Source organism: Eurosta solidaginis, chromosome 1 (assembly GCF_040869045.1).
Source record: "Eurosta solidaginis isolate ZX-2024a chromosome 1, ASM4086904v1, whole genome shotgun sequence".
In the NCBI taxonomy this organism is placed as follows: domain Eukaryota; kingdom Metazoa; phylum Arthropoda; class Insecta; order Diptera; family Tephritidae; genus Eurosta; species Eurosta solidaginis.
The window spans coordinates 35524482-35537863 of NC_090319.1; the positions used below are offsets into that span (position 1 = coordinate 35524482).

General features: G+C 35.6%; 1 protein-coding gene across 1 annotated transcript in view; it reads right to left on the minus strand.

Moving 5' to 3' along the window:
- The window catches only part of Sb (Stubble), a 124552-nt gene that overhangs the window by 12879 nt on the left and 98291 nt on the right, over positions 1-13382 (minus strand). The window contains exons 4-5 of the mRNA XM_067786292.1: positions 505-1624; positions 143-405 (exon numbers count right to left, since the gene is read on the minus strand). Of these exons, the coding sequence (XP_067642393.1) occupies positions 143-405; positions 505-1604 (1363 nt within the window). The 5' untranslated portion in view covers positions 1605-1624. The remainder of the gene's footprint in view (positions 1-142; positions 406-504; positions 1625-13382) is intronic.

The window sequence follows — 13382 nt, forward strand, 5'->3', positions numbered from 1 at the left end:
GCGGAGAGAGTAACTTCATTCAAAAATAGCTATGTGGACTTTTGATAGGACAACGTTTGTCGCATCTGCTAGTAAAATATAAAACAGTTGCCCTAGCAGTATGCAAACAAGTATTTAGTACTCTCAAATAAAGTTCACTCACTTGTGACAGTTGCAGACGCCTCAGCCGCTTGCATGTCCAGCAATATGGCATTCGAAGTCCATAGCGAATTTGAGTCTTCAGTTGATGTCGTCTTTGCTGTACTTGTCGATGATGAAGGTGGTGACGCAGAGAAAGATGTTGTAGTACCATATGATTGAGGTTTAGAATATGGCGGTTTGTGTAAAGCACCCTGATGATGTGGTCCTGAAGGACGTATAACCAGCGTTCCAGCGCCATGAGGTCGTTCAATGGTAGTCATGCCACTGTTGAAAACATTTTCAAAAGAAAAATTAAATTTTCTAATCGAATAAAAAACAAATAGGAACAGTCTCATACAAATCCCTCCCCCATTTGAAACTCACCTTATATTTGGCTTATGCGGTTGATGTGGCGGTCTCGGACGATGATTTAACCCACCAATACCCAATGGTTTTGTGGGACGCGTATAAGAAAATGCCGGATGCGGTATGACAATATTCTCCGTATAATTATGCACACAACAAGAGCCAAACATAAACGAATCCACACACATACCCACATGTCGACCTTCGGATTTGATGCACTCCCACACAAACATGCAAGTACCCTCGATGCGTCCAATTGAACAGGGTTTTTGGCTGATTTTAAAATTTTGACTACGCTGCAATTGATTCACAGTCAACGTCTCGTCCACCACGTTCGGTAAATTGTAGGCAGTTGCCGCTGCCGCCGTTAGTGAGACAGCGGATGGTAATTGTAGAGCATTATATGCATACGACGCCGCCGCCGACGTTTTGCCACTACCATCACCACCACCTATTCTATGTGGTTGACGATAGCTTCCAAATTCGTCATAGAAATCACTTTCATCATCAGCCACATTGTGGCGTACATTACTCCTACTATTTATGTAAAACTTAAACGCTTCCGCGAGGCTATCGTCTTCACCACTGAGTGGCGCTTCGAAATCGGCTAAGACTGCAGGTAGCTTCGCGAACAGTTGGTCTATCAAACAATTGGCTAATAGTAAGGCTAGTAATACTTCTAGTATTTGGTTCAGGCAAGCATTGACTCGTGTTGTGTGCTTTAGCGGCACTAGTTTGGGAGACTTCGACGTAGTTGTTGACCGGATAGATGCGCATTGCGTCGTAGTCGTTCTCCATATGGATCGCGGAAGTGCTAGCCATTTTTGCCTGCTGCTAGAGCTATCTAAAACTATTTGATTAACTAAATATGCGGGAGCTGTCGTTTGGAGAAGCTGAGTTTGTTGTGGGTGTTGCCAATTGGTTGGCTGATCCATTTCGGCTTCCAGCCGTAATCGCCGACATTTGCGTTTAGTGTGTTGTTCTCGTAACTGCGTTAATTGTATCTGATTATCGATTGATATGTGCAGAATTTCTGAATCCGCGCCCCTTGCGATATCTGCTTGCCTTGTGTTTGTGACTAGCCATCTTAGACTATGACAATTATTACTATTCCACATGGTGCAATAATGTTGAAAATCTGTGAAGGAGACAAGGACAATAGTTGAGAAATGTGTTCGGTTTTCAAGTTTTTAATAAACTTATCTTATACTACGGTAGGTCGATTGAGGGTGTAGAAGAGGTGGAGGTACAGGTGGAACCAGAGTTGGAGGTAGAGGTAGAGCAAGAGGAAAAGGTTGAAGTTGGAAAAGAGGTAGAGATAGATATAGAGGTTGGGGTGATGGTAGAAGTAGAGCTGTTGTTGTTGTAGCGATAAGGAAACTCCCCGAAGGTCTAAAGGTACTAGCCCGACCATCTCGGAAACGACTTGGTATGCCCAGATGAAACCTCCTAGGCCATCCCGCCTCCTAGATCCATCAGAAGTTCGGGGTCGCCAGAGCTGGTAATGAAACAGGAATCGCCACGGGTAGGTGAGGTTGAGAATTGGGTTGGAGAATCTATATTGCGCTGGCAACCGCTTGAGAGGGCTCTTCAACTTCTTGAATCAATTGGAATTTAGTTCCCTCTTACGACAGGCATACCTACGGCGATTATATTCTAAGCCCCCTAACCCGTAGCGATGTAGGTAGAGGTAGAGATACCTAGCTGCTCTTTACAAAAAACTTTTCCAGCGGCTCTTGGCGAGATTCAGAGTTTGAGAAGCGCAATTCACAGCTTGCTTAACCCAATTGTCAACCTCAACTATGGGAGGCGAATCCTGTTACAAATATGAATGTATCATATACATATTTAGCAGGCGAAGCTCTGGTGACCCCAAGCTCCTCTTGGAATTAGAGGGTGGTGGGCGATATAGCCTAGAAGGTTCTATATGGTGATATTATATATGTTCCGGATATGCTCGGGCTAGTACCTTAATTGTGCTTGTAACTTAACGGATATGTATCCGGCGCCGGACCATCAAAACCAATAAAAGTTTCCAGAACCTCTCGGGGAGTGTCTCTATTGCTACAACTACAACAACAAAAAGCAGCGCCTGTAGTGCTTCTTTGCTATGAGTTACTAATGCCATCAAGATTTCTGTCGAAGTTTATGGTCTCGTCTAGCGCCATATGCAAAAGAAGTCCTCTTAAAACCCCAACACTACTTGGATTAGATCATCTTGGCAAGAGTTCTTGACAAGTTTAACTCTTGACACAACAAAAAGTGGATCGAAAACCGGGTAGGTTGATAAAATTTTACTATCAAAAAAAAAAAAAAAAATCCGAAAGAATATGCCTGATTTATGCATCCGAAATCCCACAATGTTTTCGCATCCAACATTTAACAGTTCAAAGACCTTTAAAAGAAAGTAAATTTATTATTTTATGAATTCATTGCAAATGTCGATAAGACGAGATGAAACGATGGAAATATCAAAACATGTCAACTCAAGTGAAACGCTTGTAGTAACTAAGATCAACCGGACGTCTCACACTCATCGTCAGCAGCAGCAGTCTAGCAGACACTGGGCAATCAAGTTCACGATCGATTGGCCGGTTAGTCGACTTAACTAATCATTGTGGCACAGACGAACAAGCAATTGGCAAATGGGCGAACTAAAAGTAGGCATGAAGGAGGCTTAACAGTAAATACTATGCAAGCAGATATGTCAGTCAGTATGTTAGTCTAGTTGATGATGAGGAACGAAGCTGTCAGTTTAATGGTCGGTGAAGAGTAAGAAAATTGTAATCGGATTAAATGATGGACTGCTTGCTGGGTATAAAATTTTGATGGGAGTATATGAGGTAATCCATAATTAATTGGCTAGTGGTGGAGAAAAGAATTAAAAAGAAAAAAGGGATTTCAAGAGTTAGATAATATTAAGAACTAAAAGGCAGCCCGGCGTCGCTGGGGCATTCTAAATCGCAAAAGAATATTCCTCTTTATTTCTCCACTACAGCCTCTGCTTACTTCTCCCTTCAGTCGGGTTCTTACTTCCACTTCCATCCCTTCTTGTTCTTAGCTTTGATATCCATCTCTCTTTCAAGCGTCTCCAACTTGTTTCCTTTCCCTACTTCCCCCTCCTCCCCTCCTCCCCTTCCCCCTCTCCCTATGCAAGTTCAAATTACAGTTAAAGCTCAATTAGTTTCAGTAACGAGGCACAATAAGGGTACTAGCCCGACCGTCTCGGGAACGATTAATATGACCACATTAAACCTTCTAGGCCATCCCGCACCCACCCCTAGTGCCATGAAGAACTTGGGTTCGCCAGAGATTCGCCTGCTAAAGATGTGTATGATACATTAATATTTGTAACAATATTTCTCTTGCGTAGATGAGGTTGACAATTGGGTTGCAGAAGCTTTGAAGCTATAAAGCCCTTGAATTCGAAGCGAAGAAATTGCTTCGTTCCTGTTCGTAGGCCTTTGCGTTAATCGTTTTTATTATTTCGAACTAATCCTAAATCATTATCACAATTGTTTCATGTAAGTTTTAAGAATCTTTGGGAAATTTTATTCGGACACTATTAGGAGTTTTTCGAAATCATTCTATGATTATTTGAGGGTGATTTCGAGATTATTCTCCCTAATATTTTGTTACAGTTTTTGGAGCAATGTCAATAGCTTTTTAAGATTCCTATGAAACTATTTCGTTATAGTTCGAGGAACTTCGGGAATTCTTTTTTGGACTAGTTTATTTTCATATTACTTTAGTATGGCTTCCGGTATCCTTATTGAATATAGAAGTCCGTTCAGAACATGGCTATCGTTTCGGTATTATGTCTGCATAATTTCTACATATTTTAAAAACAATTTCTTGTTCGAAACCTTTGGTGTTCTTCGCGAAATTTTTTGAGATCTCATTAAAATATAATTCTGTGATTTTCGAGACTATTCTGGAAAATGGAAGTTATTTTCGAGACTATTTGAGGATATTTAAGTATTACCTTCGTAAACATTTCGATATTATTTGAAAGAGATCACTGGATGATTTCACAACTGTCGCTAAAATGTTTTGACTTATTTTTTCGGCAAGATTTAAAGTTCATTTCACGATCGAGTTTTCGAAATATTTCAGGAGAACTTTGGTTTTTCTTGATTTTTTTTTTTGCCTGATAAGAATTAGTTTTGTGTTGTTTCAGAATATTTTGACCATCATTTTCTAGATTGTTTCAGAACCAATTTAAAATTATTTCATGATAATTTCGGGATTGTTCTGAGGTCGAATTCATGGAACAAAAACCTTTAAGAATATAACTGAATCATCCAGCTACGAACAAAGTCGGGTTAGTTTTGGCAATTGCATTTTTTCGAGTTTATTTTCGAAAATATTCAAAGAAAGAGATTATATTATACTCGGCACTGTTTGGAGCAAATTTAAGTATTATTTTCGTTACGATTTCAATATTATAGGGTGATTTGGTGTTGTTTCTTAAATATTGTGCCATAAGTTTCCAAACGATTTAAACACAATTTAGAGACCGATTTGAAAATCATTGTATGATAATTGTTTTTGAGATTATTACTTTTCGGATTTATGCAAGGTCATTACGAAATTAGTTTGGGGAAATTGTCTGGGACTATTTCGTGACTATCTTCAGAATAATTTTAAGACGTCTTTCGGACTAAATATAACTTTACTATTACCTTAGACAGAGTAAATCATATTCCGAGATATTCTTGGCCAAATTTTGGGATTATTATTTACTTGATTTATTCGCAAGAAATTCAAGATTATTTTGCAGGTTATTTTATGGATTATTTAGGAACATATTTAGATTTGGAAGTTTTTTTTTTACTTTTTTTTTTACTTTTTGAAATTATCTGGAGTTCTGTGGAACAATTTTTGAAATATCAAAGGAATTTTTTCTAAAGTACACCGGGCTATTCTGAAATCAGTTGAGTTCTAGTTTTTAGATCATCTCAGTGTTGTTCTACAGCGATTTAAAATGGTTTCAAAAATATGACTTAATTATTAGGTTTTTGATATACTGAATTATTTAAAAGGCTGCCTTGCAAGAATATTTAGAGTTTTAGGATAGTTCTACATTTCTTTGAATTTTTTTAGAACAAGGACTATTTTTTACAATTTACAGAAAGATTATATTTATCTGCATGTATATGGTATTACTTTGGAAAGCATTTTCTTTGGGGGACTATTTTCGAAAATAACTATTTTGTGCTATTTCAAGATAACACTTGCACCGTTTCAGGATCATTCGGTAATACTTCGAAATCTTTTGAGTATTAATGCACGGAATCTAGCTATCAATTTTTGCAACATCTCCTGAGATTGACGCTAAAAACTTTGAAAATAGTTCAAAACCCCGATAAAAATTGGAAGAACTCCGCTTGGCGTCGCACTTACAGAAAAATTTTGAAACTTCCTCCAAAATTGGAGAATTCTGCAATTTATTTTAAAGTAAGATAAGCTTAAAACTTGATTTAAAGCAAGTTAGAAAAAGATGAAAATAAAGAACAAACCCGCTGGGTGGCGCTCTGCTCGCATTTTTTATTTTTATTTTTTTTAGAAATTTCATGCATAAGGACATTTTTGAAAATTTACAATTTAAAACCAAAATTTTGACCAAGTCGAGTCGCAATAAGTCCACATACTTGGGTCGAATGTTAAAAGAAAAATGCGTACAAGTTGTAATCAGATCGATGTCAAAAATTGCTACATTTGATATGGAATGCTCCTTTATTCATATGTATCTTAAACCTTAAATAAATTCACATAATTTAATATGCGAATAATAATGAAATGAAATATATTCATATACATAATATAACATCGAAAGAAACATAAAACTTTGAAATTACAACAACAAAAGTAAACTGCAACCACTGATTAATGAATGAAAGGTTGAAAGAAAGCTTACAAACAGCACTTGGTCTGTCACAAGTTTTGCCCCTACTGTGCGATGACGTTTGTGCAAAAAAAAAAAAAAAAAAAAACAACAAAAACAAGACAAGTACTACATTGTCAGGCGAGTTAACTTTGTGGCGAACTAGCGAGCAGGGGGCGACTGACGGGACAGATGAAGACTAAAATTAGTCAGTCGGGCACGGCTGGCAGGGTTTTAGAGTCATCAGACAAGCGTAGCCTGCCAACCAGCAATTAGTTACATCGTGTTTTTTGTTGTTTTTTTTTCGTATTTAAAGCAACAAAGCTTATACTACTTGTTGTATGTGTATGTTGGTGGTATTGTTGTTGCAGTCAGTAAAAATTGCAAGTGCAAGCGTTTGTTGTTGCCTCACTGACAGCAGCGATAGCAATAACAACAAAAAAACAAAATTCGAGCAAAAAAAAAAAAAATTGGAAAACAAACAGAAAGAAGCATGGAAAAAAAAATAAATTAGTTAAATAAAAAAACGAAAACAAACATGTGGCAGCAACAAATTGTGGATTCAACAAAAAAAAAATGTTGTTACTTACATATGTGGAAGTTGTGATGAGTGAGACAAAAACCATTGACTGGTTTAATTGCAACTTTTCACTTTTGTGAGTTCATAAAATAGCTGGGAGCTATAAAAACAGATACTCGTATAAATAAAAAAAAAGTTAACGCGCCTTGCGCCATTAAATTCCACGCTAATACCGCAATAATCACTTATACGGGTTGGTAAACAAAAAATTTAACAATCCGAGTAAATACTTTAGTATAATTCAACGGCTCATAACAACCTCACGCCAAAAGAGTGATTGAACTAAAATTAGTATCCTTAGTATCCCTTCCGATATAACAGGTAGACTACCAAGCCAAGCGGGGTGCTATCAGGGCCGTTACAAGAGAATTTGGGGCCCTAGGCGAGTTACTATTTGCGGCCTTTTCTCTCGTATTTATAGAAAGAAATCGGCGATCAGAAAATTAGAGATCAGAAATATTAAATTCAAACTTAGTGTCAATAAAACAAAAAAATATTTCTTTTGCATATTAAATATATTTTTTTTCTTCTACAAAAGAACGAAAATATAACACACAAAAATATTTTTAATTATCTTAGAGTTTACCAAAACTTTATTTTCCGCGCCTTCAACACAGAGAAAGTTTATATAAGTTTACTTAAATCTAATTTTTGCGCAATTTCCTGCTCTATTGATAGCAATGCTAAACCGACAAGCCTTTCTTGAGTCATGGCCGAACGCAAGTACGTTTTGATTAATTTCAGTTTCCAACCGACATTGGTATCGTCAACAAAATACTAAATTGGGCATGAGACCAGACAAGTTGTATTGTAAAATATAACTACGGTGAAAATAAATTTTTTTTTAATGAAACTAAATATAGGGCCCCTACAATATTTTTTTTTTTTTTTTTTGCAAAACGGATTTTTAGTACAAAAGCGTTTATTGAATTTGGTGCCCCCTAGAACTTGGCGCCCTACACTCAGAGAAAAACGCCGTTCTAAAATCCAGCGCCACCGGACTCAATTCAAGATTTTCATGTTCTTACTTTTTTGTTCGTGAAACACAACCGACCTGGTCTCAAAACAACAACCTTGTTCTTGAACTGACAATCATTTTCTTGAAAAGAGAACGGCTGGTCATAAAATATGAACGAATGTTCTATTAATGAGAACGATGTTCTTAAATTAAGAACAATGTTCTTAAATTAAGTTCAAGTAAAAAGAAACGGAAAAATTCGTGTGTACTACAATGTTAAATTCAATATTTGGCGCAAGCTATTAAGCAGCTGTGGTGGCCCAGCGGTTATGATGTCGTGGTTGCGATCGGGTGGTACGAGTTCGATCACCGTCAAACTATAAAGTTTTTTAAAACAATTTTTTAACTTTTATTTTTCGTTCAATTATTTTTCCATTCACTTATGCACAGATAATTCTCAAACTTGTTATGAAATGTTTTAAGTATGTATGCAGATTACAACTTCAAATAAGAATAAGAGAAATATATCAAAAAATGCATTTATGTATTTTTCTTAAATATTTGGACCATAATAAAAATTTTCTTGTTATAAATATTTTTTATTTATGACAAAAAAATTATTATTAATAAAAAATAAATCAATGGGTACCCCATTGAAAGAAATACTTTCCCCTCCCATCAATGATCAAGCCCAAACCGTTCTTGAATTGAAAACGAAAGCTGTTAAATCGACCACAAGTCGTTCTCGAAGCGTGAGCTCGAAAAATCTTATTTTAAGCACAAATAATGCCCGAAATGAGCACAGAAGTTTCACACATCAATACCAAATTGGTCATAAAATTCTAACGGTGTTCTCGGAAAAACTGTTCTTAAAACAAGCCCATCGGTCACGAGTTAAGAAAAAACGTACTTAACAGACTTTTGTCAATGAATGTTCTTAATTTTGAACTTGTTTCGTTCGTTTTAGAACGATTTTTTCTCTGAGTGTAGTCGGTCGCGTAGATCGCGTATATGGTAGAGCCGGCCCTGGGTGCTATAGATAACTGGAAAATAAAGCAGTTCAGTCAACACAAGATTGCATGCCCAAGGCAAAGGCAGGTCAAATTTTTTATACTCCAAGCAATGATAGCATCGAACCGCCTAAGCAATTAGTTGATAACCAGCGTCCATAGCATTTTTGTAATAGAACCCCGCCCTGCGGCGTTCCTCCTTTTACAGATTTTGTTGCCTCGCATAGGCCCCATTGCGATGTGACGAATTTACTTTGGATATTGGCATTGTTGTCATTGCTTATAGGTAATATTATTATTTTTTTGAAATTGCAAATGTGAGAAGATGTTTCTACTGTCTGTTTTTTTTTATACTCAGCGTGCTTTGTACACAGAGTATATTAACTTTCATAGGATTACGGTTGGTTGTACAGGTATAAAGGAATCGAGATAGATATAGACTTCCATATATCAAAATCATCAGTGTCGGAAAAAAATTTGATTGATCCATGTCCGTCCGTCCGTCTGTCCGTTAACACGATAACTTGAGTAAATTTTGAGGTATCTTGATGAAATTGGGTATGTAGGTTCCTGGGCACTCATCTCAGATCGCTATTTAAAATGAACGATATCGGACTATAACCACGCCCCCTTTTTCGATATCGAAAATTTCGAAAAACTGACAAAGTGCGATAATTCATTACCAAAGACGGATAAAGCGATGAAAATTTTGGCCAATAGGCGTGGCACCGCTCACTTTTAAAAGAAGGTAATTTAAAAGTTTTGCAAGCTGTAATTTGGCAGTAGTTGAAGATATCATGATGAAATTTGGCAGGGATGTTACTCCTATTAAAAAAAAATTAGCAAAATCGGTTGAAGAACATGCCCACAATTTAAAAAAAAAATTTTAAAGTCAAATTTTAACAAAAAATTGAATACAGTATATAAGTAGATTATGTCAAAATTCAACTCCAGTAATGATATGGTGCAACAAAATACAAAAATAAAAGAAAATTGCAAAATGGGCGTGGCTGCGCCCTTTTTCATTTAATTTGTCTAGAATACTTTTAATGCCATAAGTCGAACAAAAATTTACCAATCCTTGTCAAATTTCGTAAGGGGATAGCTCCTATGACGATAACTGTTTTCTGTGAAAATGGGCGAAATTGGTTGAAGCCACGCCCAGTTTTTATACAAAGTCGACCGTCTGTCCTTCCGCTCGGCCGTTAATACGATAACTTGACCTTAGTTCACGTACTTATCTGAACTCATTTTATCTTGGTATTAAAAATTGGCGAAATATGACTGTAACCACGCCTACTTTTTCGATATCGAAAATTTCGTAAAATGAAAAAAAAATGCCATAATTCTATACTAAATACGAAAAAAGGGATGAAACATGGTAATTTGATTGGTTTATTGACGCAAAATATAACTTTAGAAAAAATTATGTAAAATGGGTATGACACTTACCACACTAAGTAGAAGAAAATGAAAAAGTTCTGCAGGGCGATATCAAAAGCCTTTGGAATCATGGCAGGAATACTGTTCGTATAAATAAATTAGCGGTATCCGACAGATGATCTTCTGGGTCACCTTGGTCCACATTTTGGCCGATGTTTCTAAAACGCATTCACGTATACAACTAAGGCCCACTCCATTTTAAAATACTCATTAACACCTTTCATTTGATACCTATATCGTACAAATAAATTCTAGAGTCACCCCTGGTCATTATTGATTTTTTGAAAAATAATATGCAAACTGGGCATATAAATTTATTATATAAGTTTTTTCTTAGTGTTTTGTGTTAATAACTTGGTGAATTGGGTGATTCAAAGTCCGTGTTAAGCTAAGATCGAACACGCCTGTCTTTTCAAATAACTTTTGAACAGTTAGAAACAGTTAAATTTCGCAATTAGTTTCTTATAACTGGCAGTGATGCGCATCCCTTTATACTCCTCTCGACCATATCCGACCAATTTTCGACATGAACAATAAATAGCCTAACAGTCTTAAACGAGTAGGAAATATAGTAACGCGCCGGATGCCGCTGCCGTCGCCAACGCGCCGATATTTTTGACATTCGGCGGCGGCGCACAGTGGGCTGGATTTGGCTTTCAGTGGACTTAGGGAAATGAAAAAAATATTAGTTAATAACACAAAAACTTTGATGGGGATCGATTTTAAGTCTCATTACATGACGTTTTTATATATGAGTATTTTTTCATAAAGTCTTAAACAAAAAAGTTATAGCAAATAAAAAAATTTTATGTATGGGAAAAATCACATTTTTACCGTTAACTCATTTTACTCAAAACTTCATTAATTTATTTATATAGTTAGGGTTATATACTATGCAATGTACTCGGTTTCATGGTTCGAAAAGGTTCGCGTTTTTTTTTGTTTTTTTTTTAGTATTGCGAATCGCTTTTTAATTTTGGGTAGAATTTAAAAACAAAAATATTTTTTTTTTGTTTTTTGTTTTTTGTTTTTTTGTTTTTGTTTTTTTTTTAATGTTAGTATTGCGAATCACTTTTTAATTCTGGGTAATATTTAAAAACAAAAATATTTGATAATTCATATTATGCATTTAATTTTTTTATATTGAATTTGCATTTAACAATCCAAAAAAGGTTCAAATCAAAAATTTAGCTATTCCAGCTTGTTCGTTATTTTTTTTTTTTTTTATAAGATGCTTACTATTCCAGCTTATTCGTTAGTACCAAAAGAGTAATTAAAGAAATCTCCAAATATACATATAGGTATATAACCAAAAAAAAAAACTAAAAAAAAAACAATTTTTATAATTTTAAGTAAATGTACCCAATTAAAATTGAGAAACTAAAATATTTAGTTTTCTGTATCATAGTCGAGGTTTTGCGGTAGGAGTAGTAGAGATTAGTAGAGATTTCACTTCTTCGGATATTTCCTGATGCTTACTAGGTAATTTCGATCTCTTCGATGAAATAAATGGGTCAGAAGTAACTAACAAATTATTTAAAATGTCCCCATTTGTGGCTTTGCAGCTAATTTTTCTTGCATGGTCTCGACGATATGCTCTAAAATCTTTATTTCTGGATTCAGCGGCTTCTTCGGACAACTTTCCGATAGGAATGGAACCAAAATGCTCTATTATTGAAGCTCCGTGTACTAAAATGTTATGTACACTTGAAATCATGTAATACCATTCATATAGTTCGACGTAAACTCGAATGAATTCTCTGGCGTATATGTTGAACTTTTGTACATTTATTGGACACCCACATGAAAGTGCCCCTAATATTATAGAGAATCTTTGAATGAGATTTTCACTAACACCAGTTATAGAGGCGGTAGTTTTAATGTCAACGAAAAATCGTCTAGCGGTATTTCCATCATTCGTTGTACCGTGCCCTTGCTTTACTACGTCTACCAATAAACCAGTCTGAATAGCAAAAATTATTTTAGTGAAGCCAAAATTGCTGGAAATTGGAAAAAATACCTATGTAGATGTACACATATGCTCGTTAGGGTATGTCGATATGAAACCCGGTTACTAAAAGTGTCATCACTTTTTTAAATTAGGTTTTACGAAAAAACGTTATATAACAATAAATTATGGAAAAAGATTACAGAATACGAAAATGTATATTTAAAGTCCTATGTCCCAAATTTTCAATTTCGTTCCACTGTGCGGCGGCGGCGTATATCTCTAATACCCATGTCATACAAACGCATTCCAGGGTTACCCTAGGTTCATTTTCCATCATGGTGATCTTCGCTTATTTTGTTTCCAAAGCTCCCAGCTGAGTATGTAATGTTCGGTTACACCCGAACTTAGCCTTCCTTACTTGTTTTCATTTTTCTTATGCATGCAGTACTCCTTACATTTCACTTATATGTTTATCTTTTTTGCATGCATCACTCTTCATTGTTACTGTGAATTATTGACACAAAGCAATGGCTATTGTGCTGCTCATACATCTTTACTAGAAGCTTTTTTAGTGAGATACTTTGTTGTTCCGCCTCTTCTTGCTGTCATTGTACAAATGTATCCAGGTACTTATGTCGATAGGAATGAAACAATTTCCTCAAACATTTCCTCCTCTAACAGCATTTATTTACTTTCTATGTTGTTGTATTTTTGCTAATTTCTTTTCTTTAGCTACAAGTAAATTAATTGTTTGTCTATTTTTTTTACTTTTCGGCATTTTATTACTTTTAAAATTCTTCTTTTTTTTGCTTTTACTACATTTCTTACAATTCAACATTTTTAATTAGTGTTAACAGTTGTCAACAAATTACAACGAACATAAAATGACGTTTAGCCATCAATGCAGGTTGTTGTAGAGGCGTTGCGGCCGTAGTTTGTGGGCGGCCTTGATATTAAAAACCGACAAGAGGGTGAGGGGCAGGTGATGTTAGGGAAAAACGAAATTATTTAATTTATTAGTTAATTGAGAGGAATGTGTTTTTGGTGATCTAGACTTAGTTCGTTGC